Below are 20,661 nucleotides of genomic sequence, written 5' to 3' on the forward strand. Positions count from 1 at the left end.
TCATAAATAGGGAACAAAGGAGAAAAAGTGAAATTTTCAAGGGATCAACGGAACCGTCCTACTCGACTCCCCTCCCCCCTACAGTGCGTGGGTTTAATAGAGTGAGTCGAGTGCGTATAAACGTTTAGTCAGCAATTAATGGCGCTCGAACGCGTACGAGCAATTTACGTTGTTGTTATCCTCTGTTTCTCTGCCTTGGGAAGTGCTACAATTTGTAGTAATGACGGTGAATGTCTTGACGACCAGTCCTGCTGTTCGGATAGTGTGTGCAGAAAAACCTGTTTTTACTGCTCCTTCGATTCCGACTGTGGCACGGAGGAAGAGTGCTGTGATGGCGGAGATTGTTCGTCGGACTGTCGGACTTTGACTGAAGCTAGCATTGCCGGCGTTGTAGTCGGTACGATTGTGTTCTTCGCGATCATTATTTCCATCGTGGCTTGCTGTTGTTGTGCATGTTGCCCGTTCTACCGCTATCGTTCCCCTGGGACTGTCGTCACGTCTCAATCAGCGACTCACCAACCGTACGTGTCGACCACCCATATGGCCATGACCGCCCAACAAGTACAAGGGACAAATTACAACCAGCCTCCACCGGAAAATTACAACCGGCATCCTCCACAACGGCCTCCACCGCCAAATTACAACCAGCCTTCAACGTCAGGGTATGATCAGGCCCCACCGCCGTATAATCCAGATTATCCTCGGCAACTAGTCCAGTATCCTCCTCCTCCAGCACAAGGCCAACCTGCTATGCCTCCTCCAGTCACGGACAGAGAGCCCTTCGAGTACTGCTTATAGTTTGTTTTCAAGGAGCGAACCTTGCAACAGTGTTACCAAGGATGTGAATAATTTTGTGTTTTGTAGTGGTCAGTGTAAAACGCAGACTGCAGACTGACGGGTCTAAATTAAATACAGGTCACATTCCACAGATCAAGAGTACAGGTCACTGTGCTAAAAATAAATAAACAGCACCAAGATTCAGTCTCCTAGCCCAAATATATATAATCACAAAATGTTGTTTTAGAAAATGTTGTTGTTTTGGGGATAGTTATTCATCAGTAGAGTAGGGATTTGTACTCTTGACCTCTGGAATGTTACCTGTGTTTTAGACCTGCTGACTGCAGACTGGGGGTAAAATAGGGACTGAGGGTAAAATGCAGACTGCAAACTTCAAGTGTATTGTGATACCATTTCCATTACTGAGAGCTCGCCATAAACAGGTTAACAGGGGCGTTATTGAGGCTAATGGCCTGAGTGATATTCAGGCTAACCTGACTGTAGGCTTCCACTTTGATTAGCCTGAATAACACCCAGGTAAGTGTGTTTATGTATAGCACTTGACAGAAGCCCATGGCATGGGCTCCTGCACTTGATAATGGAATAGTATGACCTCAGTGTACTTATAAAAGTCTGTCTAGGTTGTAGCCTGCATGTTACACCTAGTCTGTAGTCTGCATTTTACCCTCAGTCTGCACTTTACCCCTGGCCTGCAGTCTGCAGTCTGTGTTTTACACTGACTGCTTTTGTAGCGTGAACCTATAGAGTATTTGAGAACTTAAATAGAAGTTTGGTTTCTTACTACTGTAGGTAAATTTTGCTGGATCAAAATTACAATGTTGCTGGGCTAGCCAGATGGAGCACAAGGTGAGGAAGTCTGAAACTCCAAAGGTCTGATCAAGCAAAAATTAACTTCTTTGATCCTTGATAAAAACAATACAACAGGGGAAGTTGGCCAATTCATCAGTTCGTGGATGAATTTTGAACGCTGAATTCTTTATATCTTATTTGCAAGGCGTTTTCATATTTGTTCTTTGGGTTATCCTCTGGCATGCATCATGCCTGTGTGAGTAGAGGAGTACAGTTCTTACCTTTTGTTGGCTAGATAGAGTTTGGCTAGCTATTACTTGGTGTAGGTGACACAGCTGGCCAAAAATAATAGAGAACAAAAGGACAAAATAATGAGGAAAATGATACAAACAATAGTTTTGTGGGGTGATGTTTTACTATGTCGTGCCTTGTCTTCTACACTAAGAGGGAGCCAAGAGTTTGGGGTGTATTAAACAAAGGGGTGTGAAGTATAAGACCCTAAGTGACTGCTGATGTAAGGTCAAACTCTCCTTGTGTTTTACAAAGGAATACAAGGCAATTTGGAAGGGGAATCTAGCAATTTATCAGAAGTCACTTAGAGCTTTTTCCAGGCACCCCTTCAAATGTTGAAGTAAATACTGCATGCCTGTTAAAGTAAGCTGTTATAAGTAATGACAAGTGTCTGACACTCAGTAAAATTATAAAATAACTTCACTGATATTTAATATTTATACATTCAATAATTAATTTTCATACATTCAAGTGGATTGTCGGTCAGCATAGCTATACAAACCCATATGTTAGTCGACTGTTCAGTATCATTGCAGCTGAAAACCAGTGGATTTTAGTCTAAGGAAAGATGAAGGTCTTTTGGAAAAGTCAAAGTTTTTTCCAGTTTTGGAAACTTTTTATAAGATTTGTTTTTACATTTTTCATTCCTTTTGTTGTTAGTCTTCGGTATCTTTAAGGTAAATACATACATAAATTTTATTTAAACTAGCTATAACACTAATATCTTTGAGCTAAATAATTAATATACCATAAATATTTTCCAAGTTAATAAAAATACAAATTTTTAAAAGATATGCCTAAAAATATTAAAGTTGTTAAAAATTATTTAAAATACAGTATACTATAAAATTAATATCAAAGTACATACTTGACATATTATTTAAATAATAAAATTGATAAAACTAAGAATGTTCAGGTCTCATGAATTCATTTATCTTGTTATAACTTCTCAAGGCTTCTGGGAGGAAATTCCACAGTTTAGCACTTAGGTATGAAAAACAGTGAAGACCATTAGTCGTTGTTCTTGGCTTGGGTAGTGACAGCTAGGATATTTTTACCCCATAGCTTGTAGTTTACAGAGCAAAGAGTAAACATTTCTTTCATGAAACAAACAGACTTTTATAATTAAAGGCGTGCATGGAAAAAGACCCTATGTGACATCTGATAGACTGCAAGATTCTCCTAGCAAATTGCTTTTCACTTCCTGATATGAAAAAAGGAAAATTCAACATGAGATCAAGAGTCACTTGGGGCTTTTTTCCACGTACCCCTTCAATTATAGTAAAATCAGCATATTCTGGCACATAACAAAGTGAGGTTAACTGTGTCAAGTAACTGGTCATAAGGGGAGCTGTAAATAAAATTATCCCTAAGAATAAACCTTATAGTACGCATTTATTCAGAGCCTCCAACTTTTCAGTATTATGTGTCCCTCAATAAATATGCCAAACTGTAAAGTAGTAGGAAGGTAGTCCTTTATGTAAGCATAGGCTTCCCTGGACTTCCTTACCTTATACATATTGGATATTTTGTAAATATATTTATAAATAGCAAGAAAATAAAACAAGCAAACAAATGTTACTGATTCATTGCCAGTTTCCATTATTTTTTTCTAGGTACTTGCAGAAGTGTTAATGTTTTCAGGACTGGTTCAGAATCTGAAAAAAGTCAATGTCAATTTATGTGTTATTTTAGAGTTAGTACCTTAAGGGTGAAAAACATTTCAAGCCGCGCCCACAAAAGGAGAATCTTGGTACCTCTTAGGGATTCTTTTCAAAATTTCGGGCAAGCACCCCCGTCTTTTTTTTATTTGAGAAGGGGGAGGGTAGGGGAGAAGAAAAAGGGAGGTAATTTTTCTTGGACAAAAAGTGAAATGTTGTCATTCCTGGAGGTCCCAGGCACAATTTAACAAGAAGACAGTCCTGATGGCCTGAAACTGTGTTCTAGATTGCATGCTGGCAAGTTGTCTTTTCAGCTATTTTAGTGTCATCCCCACCTCTACTCTATGAGCTGCCAAGAGAGCTTGCTCGCCGACTAAGTTCTAGACCCGGGGGGACTCCCACATAGAAAGAACAGAGGTGCACTGTGAGAGTTACGTGCTTTACTCAAGAACGTATCCCTATGAACACAGCAGTTTACAAACGTTGGCCACTCAATCCCTTTTGAGGCCCCGTCCATGCTTGAACTACGCCGGAGAAACTTAAAAACGCAACTTTGTTTCTTCGGTTAGGCCTCAGTACCGTCCACACTAATTCGTCATGAAAACAGAGCTTTTCGGAATTTGAAAACATCGACTTTATTTAGGGTGCACAAAAAATTTAAACATCCATTTTTCAATTAACATCATTCACTCATTTACATGGGAGCTGCCCAGGGAAGTTTCATTTGTTGCGACTGTGTTGGCCCTAAACGATGTTTGTTTCAGTAAAATATTCTTGGAACCTTAGAGCTTTGGTGGATCGTTTGTCTTTTGGACAAAAAAAATCAAATGAAAATGTTATTAATAGTCATTCAAGGCGCGCAATTCTCTGCAGGCCCTATCCACACTACGCCGTAGAAATTTAAAAACGCAACAATCACCGGTCATTTTATTTTGGAAACAACTCTGAGCTCTTTTTGTACTCTTGAAGTAAAAAAAATCTGCCCTTCCAATCTTCAAATAATTTGCCCAACGATTTTGATTTTCTTCAAAAATTATTTGTTAATTTAAATGAAGTAACTTGTTACAGGAAATTTTGATGACACTTTAATTCAGCGAAGTTATCGATATTTTTGAAAATCGCTAAATTAAAATGCACCAAAATAGTGTCACTAAATTAAAATAGTGGCTAATTTAAAGTGACTACAATATTAAATTCCGCCATCTGATCAATTTCACACAATCATGCTATTTGACGGTCGATTATGACGTGCGTTGGATAATACCTTAATTCGCCAAAGTTAAAGGAGCTCAGTCACAAATTTGCGCATATTGAAAAGTTTGGCCTCAATTTTTCAAATTCGTCGTTTGTAATCCGTGTTAATCTTCTCCATCCTCAGCCACCCTTGTTATTTTATGGTTTATCATTATCTCTTTGGCGGTTTTTTGTCTTATTAAACTGTTATTTTCAGGTTTCCTACCATTTAAAGGTAATTTTGTATGTGGCCAAAATAACTCAAAATACCGTGACTGAGGTCCTTTAAGTTCGTGAAATCGCGAAAATTAAGTGACTTATGTCCCAAAATTTACGAAAAATCGCTAAATTAAAGCGTCGCAAAATAAACATTCTTTTAAAATTTAGAAACAGTTGATTCAAGACAGCAGGTGCAAGAATGTTCCATTGGCGCTAATAGACCTGCAGATTGCATCACTTGTAGGAACCCAATGTTCACTACAGGAAAGCGGCAACAAGTAAAACTAGAGATGCGCTGAACTGCAAACGTCTTTTATTACATGAACAACGATTCACTGAAATCAAATGCGTAAATCCGCTAAGTAAACCAAAATAACAACTGAATCACAAAAGATAAGAAAGCTAAATGAAAACCGATCGATACTTACAAGTTTTTCGTGCCTTGTTCCGCTAATAAGAAATGAAATCCTGCTCGACACTAACAATGAACTTCGAACACACTAAAACGAACTCAAAAGCAGACCATGTGCTTTTGAAACTTGATATTTACCGCGACTGCAGAATGCATGATCAGCGGCACGCGTCATAAATGAAACACTGAAATGTCCACTTCTTAAATGTCTCTATTCGAATCATTCCTAAAACAAGACCAAGTCGTTACATGCTCCCCCCCAAAGACTCTCGTAGTCTTTAGGTATTTGACTCGTTTGATAACAGAAAGAATGTCATTGATTCCAAATTCCTGGATCTTAAGAAAAAGGTCAATCGACAGTTCAATAACTAATCGCACAAGTTCAGGTTTTTTTTCTTCTCCATGGACTCCTCAATGGACTTCAATAGCTCCTCTTCCAGAAGGCAGAGTTTGCGGATATCTCTCCTGAAGACACCTCTTGCACTTTTCACCAGAACTTGTCGCACCACACCATCAGAATCTGGGAAGGTCTCTTGAACTAGCGCTTTGGGCCACTGTCCTCGGGAGAGGTTTGCATCCTTCATGATGACCAAGTCTCCGACCTTGAAGTTTCGCCTCTGCTTCAGCCACTTTTGGCGTTCCTGCAACAAGGGAAGATATTCTTTAACCCAGCGGGCCCAAAACTCATTCGCCAAAATGTGCACATGTTTCCATCTTGCTTGAAACTTGTCGGAGTATTCCAATTTACGAGGAGCTGAACACGGATTCGGGCGCAACAGCAGTATGTGGTTAGGGGTCAAGGCCTCTAAATCGTCGGGGTCGCTAGACACACGAGTGATCGGTCGACTATTCAGGATCTTCTCGACTTCTGTCAGGAATGTCGTTAGGGTCTGCTCATTGACAAGGTGCTCACCAATCATGGCGTGGAGAATCCTTCGAACGGAGCGAATGAGCCGCTCCCAAACACCTCCTTGGTGGCTTGCCGCCGGGGGATTGAAATACCACTGTATATTCTCCTGAAGCAGCTCACGTCCTACTCTTTCTTGGTCCCAGGTCTTCAACGCATTCAAAACATCGGTTTCTGCTCCCCTGAAGTTTGTGCCATTGTCACTGTAAATAACCCTGGGTGGACCTCGTCTCCCGACAAATCTTGTTACTGCTTGAATGAAGCTGTCCGTCGTTAAATCATTCGCAAGCTCGATGTGGACGGCTCTATACCTAAGGCAGGTAAAGATGCAACCATAGCGCTTGTGGAGTTTGGGATTCTTTCTCACAGATCTGGTAAGTGGTCCTGCATGGACGTAGAGTGGTCCAAAATAATCTATTCCAACAGCAGCAAACGGGTAGATTAACTGGTAGCTGTCTGAAGAAACTCTCACCACTGGGAGTGGTGCTGTAATCTGCTCTCCCACTGTAGCATTCTGGCGCTTACATTCATGGCATTGCCGCAGGACACGTCGGATGGACGAAACACCACTCACAATCCAGAAACGCTGTCTTATCTCCGCTAGTACTTGGTGTGGACCTACATGACCATTAGCATGGTGGTAATGGAGGATGATCATCTCTGTTACACGGTGCTTCCCAGGTAATATCATTGGGTGTTTTACATCATAGCTGAGGTCTGCACGGTCTAGTCTTCCTCCAACTCGCAAGACTCCTTGATTCACGAATGGTTTCAACTTGGTGAGAGGACCTTTGCACGGATTTGGGTTGGACAACTCTTCAGGAAAGGTCTGAATCTGGACGTTCCTTACGATAATTCTCTCTGCTTTTTCTACATCTAACAATAGGAGGTGGGGAACCTTCTCCTCTGGGTTCACAAGCGAAACAGTGGCTGCCACTGGCTTCGTTCGCAACTGCAACAGCTTACGGGCTCCTCGAATGATCCAAGCCACCACTCTTCTTAACTTCTCCCATGTTGAGAATCTTTCAAATAAAGCGCCCCAGAAGTCTTCTTTCTCGGCACATGCATTAACGGTGATCTTCTCTTTCTTGACTCCCTCATCTTGGTCTGATAGTTCTTGATGGAGATCAGCGGGTTGCTGCGGCCACTCCTTTTGATCTTTCCACAGAAAATCTGGGCCATGTTTCCACACTTCTAACTTCTTGGTTTCGGAGGCCTTTATTCCTCTCGAGGCCAAATCAGCCGGGTTAGCTTCTGACCTAACGTGACGCCATTGTGAGGGCCTTGATCCTTCTCTGATGACAGCAACACGATTGGCGACGAAGGTGACAAATCTTTTTGTCTCATTGAATATGTACCTTAGGACAATCATTGAATCGGTCCAGAAGGTGACGCTGTGGATCTTGATGCGACCTTCCAACTCTCGCATAACGAGCTTGTCCATCTTGATCAACAAGGTGGCAGCGGTCAACTCCATCTTAGGCACGCTGATACCACTCCTTAGAGGCCTCACTCGCGACTTGCCCATGAGGAAACTGTTGTGGATGCTCCCTTCTTTGTTAACGAAATGCAGGTAAGTTACTGTCCCATATCCATGTCCTTCAGAAGCGTCTGCGAAGTGATGGAGTTCAGCTCTTTCTACTTCTCCAAAGTCTCGGGGAGTAAAGGATCGAGGGATACTGTAACCGGTGAGGCTTGCGAGTCCTTCCTTCCAATCTCTCCACTTCACTGCTAGTTCATCAGGGAGCCTGTCATTCCAGTCATACTTTAATCTGCATAGCTCTTGGTTGATCTCTCTTCCAGGCAGGATTAGGGGACCAACCAAACCAAGGGGATCATAAATTGTTGCAATCGACGACAGGACGCCTTTCCGGGTCCCTGGATGGGATTTATCACTAACAACTAGGTTGAAGGTGTCTGCCTCCATGTCCCAATGGATTCCTAGGGCTCGGTCCATGGGTAGACTGTTGAGATTGATATCTAAGTCCTTGACAGCTGGTGCTCGATGTTCAGGTGGGAATGCATTTAGGACTTCGCGCTCATTGGACATAACTTTGGTCAGCTGGAATCCTCCTTTCGCTAGCAGTTCCTGTAGCTCCTTTGTAGTTTCCACTGCCTGGCCGGTCGTTTCGAAGGACTTGAGCAGGTCATCGACATAAAAGTCTCTCATGACTGCGTCAATGGTCTGAGAGGAGAAACCTTCGCTGTAATCGGCAGCTGTTCGCCGTAATGCGTAACCACAAATGCTGGGTGATGAGGTAGCCCCAAAGATATGGACTAGCATCTGAAAGGTCTTCGGGTCCTTCGTCAAATCTCCATCCGGCCACCACAGATAGCAAAGAGCGCCCCGGTCTTCAGGAGACACAAACACCTGATGGAACATCCGCTTAATGTCAGCTGCCACGGCTACACTGTTAACTCTGAATCGCAAAATGACTCCTATAAGTGAGCTTGTGTTCTCTGGTCCCTGCAACAACTGATTGTTCAACGAGACACCGCTGGACTTGCAGGCACAATCGAATACCACTCTCGGCTCTTCAGGTTTTCTCGGGTGCCAAACAGCGTGATGCGGTAGGTACCAAATGGGTTTGAGGGAAGAAATTTCTTCATCAGGGACTTGACGTGAAGATCCTTCTTCTTGGTATTTCTGGATAACGCTTGCATATTGCTTGTGGAACTCAGGGTCTCTTTCCATTCTCTTTTTCAGCCAATACAATCTCTTCTTTGCCACTGGTAGACTATCAGGTAAGCAGGGAGGACTATGCCGGAATGGCAGCTTGAGCTGATAATGTCCATTAACAAGGACCGCTGATTGATCCATAATCTGCTTCGCTCTTTGGTCTTCCAACGACAAACTCTCTTCAACATCCACAAGGGTATCTTTGAACTCGGTATTGTACAAACGTTCCAATTGCTGACTTAACATCTCTTCATGATCACTCCTTACGAAATTGACATGGATGCCATTGCTGTTGGGTTCACCCATTGGGCCATACACCGTCCAACCTAAGGGAGTATTTACGGCATAGGGCTGGCCCCGAGCTCCTCTTCTGATTTCAGAATTATCATCGATAATATCCGGTCGGTCGCTGCCAATAAGGATGGAGACTCGATGCCCTTCTATTTCGGGAAGACTGACGCCATCAAGGTGTGGCCATTTTGTCAATTCTCTATTGTTGGCGAAATGTCTCTCTCCAATGGGTAGGCTCTCCATTGTCAGAACCCGATCGAGTGTGAACTTCGTTTTCCCGTCAAGTGCTTCTATATCCAAGCGGGCTTGGTGACCACGTTCCTTCCCTTCATAATTGACTGTTGAAAGGGTAAAATCAGTAGGCTCACGTTCAAGGCTTAATTCTTCTACAAGACTTTCTAAGCAGAGTGTAGTGTCTGATCCGCTGTCTAGGAAGGCGTATGTTGTTAGCTGCTTGTTCCCACCTGGCCCACTGACTCTTACTGGGACGACCTTGAAGCAGACCCTCGGTCGACTGCTGGTCGAGGCGTCCCTTGGAGCAGAATCTCTGGATACGGCAAAGGTACTGGATTCGATAACCGGGGGATGGTTGGATTCAGTGAGTGTCGCAGCTGTTCTACCAACTGAACTTTGGCCACGAATGACTGGTTGCTGATTTGCACTTTCTTGTTCTACTACACGGTTGTCAGTCTCTTCGCGGTCTGGCGGGTGAAGAAGGAAATGGTGCTTCTTTCCACAACCCGATTTCCGACAAGAAAATCCCTTCGAACAAGATCTTGAGAAGTGTCCATACGAAAGGCAACTTCCACACAGCTTCTTCTGTCGTACCGTTCGCGACCGATCTTCGTAAGATGCATTCTTAAAGGTCTCACACTGCCAAATTGCATGCGGTCCGGAACATTGATAACACTTCAAGGTGGCTAAGCCAGTACCAGCAGACCTTCTGTTTCCTCTGCTCTGGGTAGCTAGGGTTGTAGCCTTAAATGGCAGATCTTGTTTGTCTTTGTTTCCATGTCTTCTTTCCTTTTCATGCTGAGGCAGTGACGACTTCAGTTCCTGGCCAAAACGGTTGTTTAAGCAATCTGCTCGTTTCTGTATGAAATTCACAAAATCAGAAAAGTAAACTTGTCCCTTAGAACAAATTAGGTCTCCAGCAACGTCTGTCCATTTCCGCTTCAAGCCCTCATCAGGTAACTTTTTCATCAGCATAAGAATCGTATCTTCATTGTCGAGGCGGCTTACGTAAAGTGGTCCCATACTCGTTAACACTCGTTTGGTATCTTCAAGTTTTCTCGCAAAATCCATCAGACTTGCGGCATCAACTCTTCTAAGGTTGTATTCTCTTAACCTTTTCATGTGTGCATCAGCCACCATGTGAGGCTGTCCAAAATTCTTTGACAGAGTTTTCCACGCTTCACCATACCTCTGACCAGTAGGAAGGTTGACGCAGCTTTTTATAGCCTCTCGCGCCTTTCCAACACACTGCGCGAGTAGACGGGTCAATCTTTGCGAATCATCGGGCACCTGACTCTCAATGTGGTCGCAGAAATTGGCAACAAATTCTCCATACTCGGAAGGGTCTCCCCCAAACTTCATCAACTCAATTTTCGGTAGAGTGGGACCTTGTTTAAGTGCCTCTGCGATTGCTTGCCATGGCGCTTTATCTGCAAGTTCTGCTGACGGGGGGTGTGGCACTTGGCTGGCTGGTTGCTGTGTAAGGTGCTGAAGTGTTTGTAACAACACTTGCTCAAGCTGAGTGTGACTTGGCTGAGGGGTTTGAAGCTCACTTTTAAATTTATCGGTGGGCGAACTCTTCTCATCCTTGGTCACAAACGGTTTGAATTCATCTACATCTACTCTTACTGAAGACTTTTGCCTGGTCTCTTTCGGCTGAGAAGCAGGGTTGGGAAGTGGTACGTATGGGGGATCCATGTCACTCTGAGAAAACGTCGATACCGACGACACCTCATGCTCAGCTTCCAAAGCCTTAGTTCTGGTTGCTTGTACATCAGATGGGGGTTGCGGGATAAGGTGTGTGTCTTGTGGTAAACTGAAAGGCCTTAGTGGTGTGTGAGGGATCAACTCTGGATTTAATGGTGGAATTATCTCACTTACAGTTTCGTCGTCCGAGCGCTCGGTCTGCAATTCCTCTTTCTCAATCTCGAGGTCCACAGTAGCCTTCTTTAGTTCCATTTCCACCTGCATCCTTTCAATTTTCCTTGCCATCTCAGCCTTGTTTCGTTCCCTTTCCTTAGCGATTTCAAGCTCTCTCTTCTGAAACTCAGCTTCTTCCTCTTCCAAGCGACGCTCCAGGCTCTGCCTTTGTTCAAGTGCTTCCACCTTCAGCCGTGCTTCTTCAAGCAATCTTCGCTTCTCTCTTACGCTACTCGAACTGGTACGGGAACTCTTCCCGGTTTTACTCGACCGATGTGATTTGCGATCAGACTTGGACCTTCCTTTCGTGTCGTTTTTAGCCTTATATTTCCACACGCTGAGCTCTACCTCGAGGCGGAATTTGCACTCTTTTTCATTCTCGTAACTTTCGTTCGCCATAGTTCTCATTCGTTCATTATCTTCAAAACTTAAGTAGGTTTCGTGGGAGTCTACAAACTTGTGGAATGCACGCTCGTAATCTTCGACACCTTTCATCACTTCGTGTTCGCTCGCATGTTCAGACAGAAGTCCTTGTACAAATTTCAACCTCCTTCTCACGTACCCCAAATGTCCCGCTCTTTTTGCCTTTAAATCAATAGCTCTTTCGATTCGAACTTCATCCGAATCCATAACTTTCGACGGAACCCTCTGCCTCGAGGTAAGATTACTTTCTAAACCCGCAGTTTCCGATGGTGGAACATAATTAGCTGTTGTTTCGACGCGAGGATCTTCGCTCGACGATATTTCCTCTTGAACTTGTCGGAGCGACGTACCTTTCGCTCCATCTGGCATCTCGTGATCTTGCGACGCCATAGAAAAACTTTGAATAATGTAGGAACCCAATGTTCACTACAGGAAAGCGGCAACAAGTAAAACTAGAGATGCGCTGAACTGCAAACGTCTTTTATTACATGAACAACGATTCACTGAAATCAAATGCGTAAATCCGCTAAGTAAACCAAAATAACAACTGAATCACAAAAGATAAGAAAGCTAAATGAAAACCGATCGATACTTACAAGTTTTTCGTGCCTTGTTCCGCTAATAAGAAATGAAATCCTGCTCGACACTAACAATGAACTTCGAACACACTAAAACGAACTCAAAAGCAGACCATGTGCTTTTGAAACTTGATATTTACCGCGACTGCAGAATGCATGATCAGCGGCACGCGTCATAAATGAAACACTGAAATGTCCACTTCTTAAATGTCTCTATTCGAATCATTCCTAAAACAAGACCAAGTCGTTACATCACTCCTTAACACGCTAACACTTGTGTAAGAACCTAGAAAAAATAATGCAATATGCACATATTCCACTGAAAAGCATGGGGCTTACAAAGAAGAAAAGCAATTTTTGGCTGGGAATCGGAATTAAAGACTTGAAATATTGACCAGGAAACTAGCAATGTATCAGTATATTTGTTTGTTTGTTTTATTTTTTGCTTCTTATAAATATATTTACCAAATATTAAATATGTATAAGGCAAGGAAGCCCAGGCGGGGCAATAAGGCTTATGTAAAGGACAACCTTCAATATGCCTAAGATGTTCACGAAAAAGAATAAAAAACTGCAAAAAATTATATAAATACATTTCCAATTTTAAATACAATTATAAAATATCAATGTATAAGGCAGGAAAGCCCAGGAAAGCCATAAATTGCTTGTGTAAAGGACTACCTTAAATATACCTAAGACTTAATAACAAAAGAATAAAAGATTGCAAAAAAATTATATCAAAAAATTCCAGTTACAAATACGTTTATAAAATATCAATGTATGAGGCAAGGAAGCCCAGGGAAGCCATTGAGGCTTATGTAATGGACTATCTTAAATATACCTAAGACTTAATAACAAAAGAATAAAAAAATTGCAAAAAGTTATATCAAAAAATTCCAGTTACAAATACGTTTATAAAATATCAATGTATAAGGCAAGGAAGCCCAGGGAAGCCATTAAGGCTTATGTAATGGACTATCTTAAATATACCTAAGACTTAATAACAAAAGAATAAAAAAATTGCAAAAAATTATATCAAAAAAATTCCAAGTGGAAAAAACTTTGAATTTTTAGATTTTCTTAAAATCCACTGCCTTTCCAGCTGCAAATACTGACCAGTCGACTAAAATATGGGTCTGTATAGCTATGCTAACTGACAATCCAATTGAATGTATAAATATTAAATATTCAAAATTGGTCCGCTGAAGTTATATTTTATACCTTCACTGAATGTCACACACTTACCATTACTTGTAACTAAACAGGCAACGTATTTATTTACTACAACATTTGAAGGGGTGCCTGGAAAAAGCTCTAAGTGACTTCTGATAAATTGCTAGATTCCCCTTCCAAATTGCCTTGTATTCCCTTGTAAAACACAAGGAGAGTTTGACATTACATCAGCAGTCACTTAGGCGAAATGGCACTACTGGTAAGTATCAATGTGGGACACAGGTTTCTGTAAGGGTTGACTCTTACAATAATTGAGAGCTAATCTCTTTCGAGTGAGTGATATCTAGGCTAACCGGAACGCTATTAAGGCTAACCCTTTAACCTAACCGTAGTGCCATTTCGTTATTTCGCCATTTCATGTTTTAAACACGCTCAAAACAAGCTATCAGTACTTGACGGGCTCTCCAGAGCTGAGTGGAGGAGCCTTAGGAGGCTGGCCTTGTACTGGAGGATACTGGGCTTGTTGCTGCGGGAATTCTGGATTATACGGCGGCGAAGCCTTGTCATACCCTGGCGGTGGAGACTGATTGTAAGTTACCGGTGGAGGCTGGTTGTAATTTGGCGGCGGAGGCTGGTTATAATTTGCTGGTGGGGGCTGGCTGTAATTTGGCGGTGGAGGCTGGCTGTAATTTGGCGGTGGGGGCTGGCTGTAATTTGGCGGTGGAGGCTGGTTATAATTTGGCGGCGGAGGCTGGTTATAATTTGCTGGTGGAAGCTGGCTGTAATTTGGCGGTGGGGGCTGGCTGTAATTTGGTGGTGGAGGCTGGCTGTAATTTGCCGGCGGAGGGTAATGCTGTACTTGTTGGGAAGACATGGTCGACATCTGGGTGGTCGACACTAACGTTTGGTGAGTCGCTGGTTGAGACACGACGACAGTTCCAGGTGAACGATAGCGGTAGTACGGACAACACGCACAACAAAAGCAAGCCACGATGGAAATAATGATCGCGAAAAACACAATCGTGCCGACTACAGCGCCGGCAATGCTAGCTCCTGTCGAACTGGAGGAGTCACTTGAAGAACAAAACGTCAAGCAATCTCCGCCATCACAACACTCTTCCCCCGTGCCACAATCGGAATCAAAGGAGCAGTAAAAACAGGTTTTTCTGCACACACTATCCGAACAGCAAGACTCGCCCGACAATTGGTTACATTCACTGTTATAACGACAAATTGTAGCACTTCCCAAAGCAAAGAAACACAGGATAACAATGTAAATTGCTCGTTCGACCGCCATTGTTAAAGAAGGTTTTACGTACTCACTTTACCGTATCCACCATGATTAAATATTCATATATACCTAACTAAACCAATCCTGTTGGAGTTGAACTCTTTTCTTATGTAAACACTTTCTTTTGTTCCAAATTTGCACTGCTATGTATAATACTTATTGCAAATATTGCAAATGATTTTCTATCCTTGTAAAGTTTTAGTGCTAACCGAGGCAACGACAAAAAGGAGATTGCACAATTTAGGACAAAAAGGCTCCCTACATGCCAAAAAAACAGTCAAAACAGGGGATCATGAAAATGCATTTGAAATTGCATATTCTTTGTCTGAAGTCTACCGGTTCAAGAAATTTACGAGGCCGTATTTCCGGCTAAATTTACAAGAGAAAGGATTAGAAAGCAAATTGCTTCCTTTGATACTATTGTTCAAACCTCGAGATAATGTGCCCGGCGTGCCCAATTGATAAAAATCGATCATCGGAAAGCAATCGATATGATCAATATAATCGATAATAATTAATCGATTATTATCGATTGCCTCAAATAATCGATGAAAATCGATACTCACAATTCAAATCCTCGTAATTGCTATCGATTATAGCGGTTGCCATCGATTGTCATCGGCAAGTCTATAAAGGGGTTCAAGAAGTTATATTTTACTTTGATGACAGAATGGAAAGAAAACTGATTATCGTAGTGGATATTTTTTTCATTTTTGATTTGTTTCCGAGTTTCTTGGATGCGTTTATACTGGGCTTACATGTGTAACTTGTTATTGTCCTTAATGTGTGAGTTGGTTTTGTCGAGGCGTTAGTGTATGTGACTGTTAAGGCACATGAATTAAATCTGCCCTTCAGTAGCTCACGCAAAAGTTTCCACCATTAACTTTAGTAATGTGCGGTGGCTTTATGAATAGCTAAGCGAATGACACAATGAACGTGTACTGTTGTTGTTGAGAAGTTAAATAGTTCATTAACCGTGCGATGCTACTGCCATACGGGGTTAAAAAACGTAAATACAATGAGACTGTCAAGAAAGCAATTAAGGTGGGCTCCAACAATTAAAACTTTTCTTTGAATTCCTTTCTTTTATCGTGAACAAAGCAAGTCTCTTGTCCATTTTGTTTTTCGCTGAAATTGAAATGAAAGAAAAAAAAATCGATGAAACTCGATGAAAATCGCTACTCACAACTTTCTTGTTCATCGATTTGCGATATTAATCGATTAATTATTACCGATTAGATTGATTGATATTGATTATATCGATTATCGGTTTTCATCAATTGCGCACGCCAGGAATGTGGGATAATGTAACATTTCCAATGGCAAATTAGAGACTGAAAAGAAATTGACAACTGGTGGTGTGATTGGCTTGCTTCCAGCCTGTCGCATGTCGATACGCATTCGTACATCACGCACTCGCCATTGCGTCACGTCTCGTTCACGAGACAAACAAAAGGCAAGAGTCAATCTTACACTTTACTCTCAGGTCTAAAATAGGGTATGGAAACTCACAGCTTTTGGTCTGAAATAGGGTTAAGGTTCTAAGGGCTGCACACCCCCACCAACCAGATCAAGAACGTCAAGTCTGCACATAGGCCAAGAGGCCCATCAGGGCAGTTTCAGTAGTATGAAGCAACTAGGAGTAACTCTGCTACCCCCTGGATGGGATGCCAGTCTATTGCAGGGTTACCCCAGGCATTAAATTCCAGGGTACCCATAAACACAACACAATGTCCCCAGCCAGGGCCCGAACTTGGACCGCTTGATCAGGGGCGCGGCTACTAACCATGAGGCCACTATACCTCCACAGATCAAGGAGAGGGACTAGCATTTCTCTCCCTTCCTTATTGCCTCCCCCCTTCCCCTCCATGTGGACCTCCTGTAGGCTCTCAACAATGAATGAATGAAGAAATGATATCGATAAAAATTCACTAGTCTATTTTCTACGAGAATTCTTTACTAACCCAACATTGTTATGCATAGTTAAACTACATGCAAGCTTGAAAATATAAATTAAAATGATACAATAGTACCATAGTACACCTACAGATTACATCACTTCAAACACATAATGCTTTGTTCAAGTACCTAGGAAGAATTCCAATATGTACACATGCCACTGAAAATCAGGGGGGGAGGGCATTTTTGCTGGGATTCAAAAGACACTGGCGCAAGTCAAAAGACTCGAAACATTTACCAAGACATTACTAATGTATCATAGCATTGCAAAAACAAATCAAAAAATAAAAAGTGCCACAACTGGGAAGAAACAGAGAATTTTCAGAAAGACCTTCCTCGTCATCATCTTAGAAACCACTGGTTTCCAGGTGCAAGTAATGAACAATGAGAAAAACAAAAAGCACATAAATAAGTAAAAAATAATAATATTAAATAAAAACAATAATATTGTTATTTCTAAAATAGTACAAAGATGACCACAAAATATATAAGGATCTGTATAGCTATGCTACTGACAGTCCCCCTGTGTGTAAATAATCTTCAAAGTTGGACTTAAGTTATTTTATAACAGTACTACACTGAGTGTCAGACACTCATCGCCACTTATAAATTTAACAGACATGCAATATTAGCTACAAAATTTGAAGGTGTTACATTAAAGACACCTTAAGCTCTATCTAGCCGTGAAGGGAATGATTGAAGGAGTAACCTCAACCACCCTGGCACTATAATACAAACAAAATGCAATAGAAACAGGATTGCCACAAAGTTTTAAAGTTGGACAATTTGTTGTTGGAAAACAGGGCTAATTTTGCGATCTTTTTCTAAATAATCAGAAAAATAGCCCACTAAGATAATGATTTTGATGCCGATTTTTGCCAACATGTTGCTACTTAAATAACAACCCTGCATTAAGCACAAAACAACTTGCAAATGAGATCTAATAACTCAAAGAGGAAAAGATTCACCAGGAACTATATTGGCAAACTTTTCCTGTTACGGTACTGACGGAAACTACGAAAATGTGCTTCTAAAGTCCTCTAATACTGAGTGATTGGTACACATAATTTCACCTTAAGCTTAACTACGTTCCTTACTTTTACATGTAACATTCTTGTTTTGACTTAATTAAGATTAAGTTTACTGCAATTACGCTTAAATTTTCGCTACAAAGCAAAAAGACAAAGTTCAAAGATCGTTCACCACAATGGTTCGCTCCTTGAAAATGGCCATCAGGCAGTGACATTGGGGGCCATAGAAGGCTGGCCTGAAGCTGTTGCCGGCGGAGGAGGATGCTGGGCCGGGTGCTGCGGATAATATGGCGGCGGGGGCTGACAGCCTGGCGGTGGAGGCTGGTTGTAATTTGGCGGCGGCGGAATGTTCTGTGTCATTGTCGTGTGGGTTGTTGTCACGAACGGTTGGTAAGGAACTTGCCGAGACACGATGACAGCTCCAGGTGAACGATAGCGGTAGTACGGGCACCAAGCACAGAAATAGCAAGACACGAAGGAAAAAATGATCGAGAAAAACGCGATCGTGCCGAATATAGCGCCGACAATGCTACCTCCGGACCAAGAGGAAGGACACACCGTCAAGCAATCGCCATCACAGCACACGTCATCTAACTCACAATCGGAGTCAAAGGTACAGTAGGAACTGGGGGCTTCAGTTGTGTAAGTCAAGGGCGGAAGTGTAGCGAGAGTAGGGTAAGTCCAAGGCGAAGTCGTAGGGCAAGACGACAGACAGTCTCCGCCATCACAGCACTTTTCCCCCGTGCCACACTGGAAGTCGTAAGAGCAGTAATAGCAGTTCCTTCTGCAGACACCGTCTGAACAGCAAGACTCGCTCGACCATTGGTCACAGTCGTTTTTATCACTACAGTATGTAGCACTTCCAAAGCGAAAGAAAAAGAGGATGAAACCAAGCACTAAAACTCCGTTCTTCGCCATTGCTAACGATTTCTAACCAGGAAGTCGTTAACCATAGTCCATAATATTTATAAGAGGGCGCGGTTGGCTCACGTCCAAACTCGCTCCAACCTCCTCCATTTCTTAGTTCTTCGTCATACCCACATGCAAGGAGATAACGATTTAATTGGTTATATTTTGGTTCAGTTTGACTTTTTAGGCTCAGTAGGCTCTTATATAACGGGAGTCCACTTTTGAATGCATGAAAGACCATGAAACGAGTCGCTTTTTAGCTCGCGTGATTGCGAAACTGTTGCGTGCTGTGCCAGACGTCATTTCCATATTGAAATAATCTTTGTCTCTTCCTTCATGCGTGACTAAATTTAGACACCGACATCTAATCTAGCAGTTGTTATGGAGATGGTCAGGTTTTTCGAGGATAATATTGCCAATGATTAGTTGTTTAATATAAAAAATTACATAGTTTCAAAACGTACTAACAGGCGTTGTGATAACAGCTGAACAAAGAAAGTGCACAGTCATTGTTGTACCTAGACAACAAGGTGGAAACTTTAATAATTAACATACGCGACGGAAGATTATGTAAAAGATACATACGAAATTACATCTCATTGTGTGAGGTTAACTACATGGTTCAAGGAAAGCAATGCAACTTATAGCGAACCAAAATCATTCGTTTTGTCTTAACGTTAAATTTTTATGAAATGTCACTACCAAATCGGAAAACAAATTGAATCCAAATTCAAAACTAACACTTTGCGTTCATCAAACAACACTACATTCCTCCGGGAATGCGCAACAATAAACGAACCCAAACAGGAACTTAACAAGAGGCTAGAAAACATGTATGTTACCTATTTGCTCTAGTGTATAATACACTGTACTCAGTGTGAAAATCTACTTCTTTCAATCTGTACGCGATACTTAACAAAAACTTTAACACTAATAAGTTCTCACTACTAAACACAAATTCGATCAGTTCACTAAGTTCAGCTCACATCTTAACATTACTCGGTCCGTTCTAAACTACATTTAACTTGTATTTGCAGTCGTATTTTAGCGAGTGAGCGAGTGTATCATCGGGCACGGGTGTCATCTTAGATCACAGAAAACAAGGGGAGGTCCTGCGCTTTACGATTCCAAGATGGCCGCCAGGTACGCGAACAAAATTCAACACTGTTCACCCGAAAAACACGCTAGTACTTGACGGGCTCTCCAGCACTGACTGGCTGAGGCATAGGAGGCTGGCCTTGTGCTTGAGGTGGGGGATACTGGGCTGGTTGCTGCGGATAGCTTGGATACGGCGGAGGAGGCTGAGCATAGCCTGGTTGGGGCTGGTTGTAATTCCCTGGCGGAGGATACTGGATCTGCTGTGTGGTTGACGTCTGGGTTGTCGACACGAACGGCTGGTACCCCGGCTGCGACACAATCACTGTCCCTGGTGAACGATAGCGGTAGTACGGGCAACAGGCACAACAACAGCAAGCCACGATGGAAATAATGATCGCGAAAAACACGATTAGGCCGAGTATAGTGCCGGCAATAACACCTCCGGTCCAAACAGTGCAGTATGACGAACAGGCGCCATCACAGCATACTTCGCCTGTGCCACATTCGTAATCGTACGAACAGTAACAGTCGTCTCTGCAGACACTATCTGAACAGCAAGACTGAAGGAAGTTGTTACAATCACTGTCGACAGTGCAGTATGTAGCGTTTCCTATTGCAAAGAACTTGGCAAAGAAACAGGCCAGGAGAAGACAAATAACTTCCTTTGATGCCATGCTTCAAATTTTGCTTTCGAGGTGCGGTTGGCGCGGGTCCAAACTCGGGCCAGTCTTATACGCATTCGTACGTCACGCACTCGAGCGTCA

At 42.3% G+C, this 20,661-nt stretch overlaps 4 protein-coding genes across 4 annotated transcripts; 1 reads left to right on the top strand and 3 right to left on the bottom strand.

Annotated features, from left to right (window-relative positions):
* Nucleotides 1-57: 57 nt before the first annotated feature.
* LOC110053444 (uncharacterized) lies at nt 58-3,454 on the top strand. The gene has a single exon (XM_020759668.2). It carries the CDS (start codon nt 139-141, stop codon nt 796-798), a length of 660 nt encoding a protein of 219 aa, XP_020615327.2. The 5' UTR covers nt 58-138; the 3' UTR covers nt 799-3,454.
* Nucleotides 3,455-5,287: 1,833 nt separating this feature from the next.
* LOC149114458 (uncharacterized) lies at nt 5,288-12,688 on the bottom strand. The gene is made up of 3 exons (XM_089286070.1): nt 12,455-12,688; nt 5,420-12,361; nt 5,288-5,326 (listed from the first exon to the last, which is right to left on the bottom strand). Exon 2 carries the CDS (start codon nt 12,246-12,248, stop codon nt 5,772-5,774), a length of 6,477 nt encoding a protein of 2,158 aa, XP_089142196.1. The 5' UTR covers nt 12,249-12,361; nt 12,455-12,688; the 3' UTR covers nt 5,288-5,326; nt 5,420-5,771.
* Nucleotides 12,689-12,847: 159 nt separating this feature from the next.
* On the bottom strand, nt 12,848-15,338 carry LOC110053443 (uncharacterized). Its single transcript, XM_020759666.2, has one exon. The coding sequence runs from the start codon at nt 14,904-14,906 to the stop codon at nt 14,055-14,057; it is 852 nt and encodes a 283-aa protein (XP_020615325.2). The 5' UTR covers nt 14,907-15,338; the 3' UTR covers nt 12,848-14,054.
* A 1,501-nt stretch (nt 15,339-16,839) lies between these two features.
* On the bottom strand, nt 16,840-20,612 carry LOC110043789 (uncharacterized). The gene is made up of 3 exons (XM_089286071.1): nt 19,985-20,612; nt 19,272-19,284; nt 16,840-18,820 (listed from the first exon to the last, which is right to left on the bottom strand). Exons 1-3 carry the CDS (start codon nt 20,569-20,571, stop codon nt 18,092-18,094), a joined length of 1,329 nt encoding a protein of 442 aa, XP_089142197.1. The 5' UTR covers nt 20,572-20,612; the 3' UTR covers nt 16,840-18,091.
* Nucleotides 20,613-20,661: the final 49 nt, after the last annotated feature.

This window comes from Orbicella faveolata, unplaced genomic scaffold (assembly GCF_042242905.1).
Source record: "Orbicella faveolata isolate gen_17 unplaced genomic scaffold, um_ofav_v1 contig_14, whole genome shotgun sequence".
NCBI lineage: Eukaryota > Metazoa > Cnidaria > Anthozoa > Scleractinia > Merulinidae > Orbicella > Orbicella faveolata.

Bases quoted from the DNA above. Each gene is read 5' to 3' on its own strand.
- LOC110053444 (XM_020759668.2), top strand. From the start codon at position 139: ATGGCGCTCGAACGCGTACGAGCAATTTACGTTGTTGTTATCCTCTGT.
- LOC149114458 (XM_089286070.1), bottom strand. From the start codon at position 12,248: ATGGCGTCGCAAGATCACGAGATGCCAGATGGAGCGAAAGGTACGTCG.
- LOC110053443 (XM_020759666.2), bottom strand. From the start codon at position 14,906: ATGGCGGTCGAACGAGCAATTTACATTGTTATCCTGTGTTTCTTTGCT.
- LOC110043789 (XM_089286071.1), bottom strand. From the start codon at position 20,571: ATGGCATCAAAGGAAGTTATTTGTCTTCTCCTGGCCTGTTTCTTTGCC.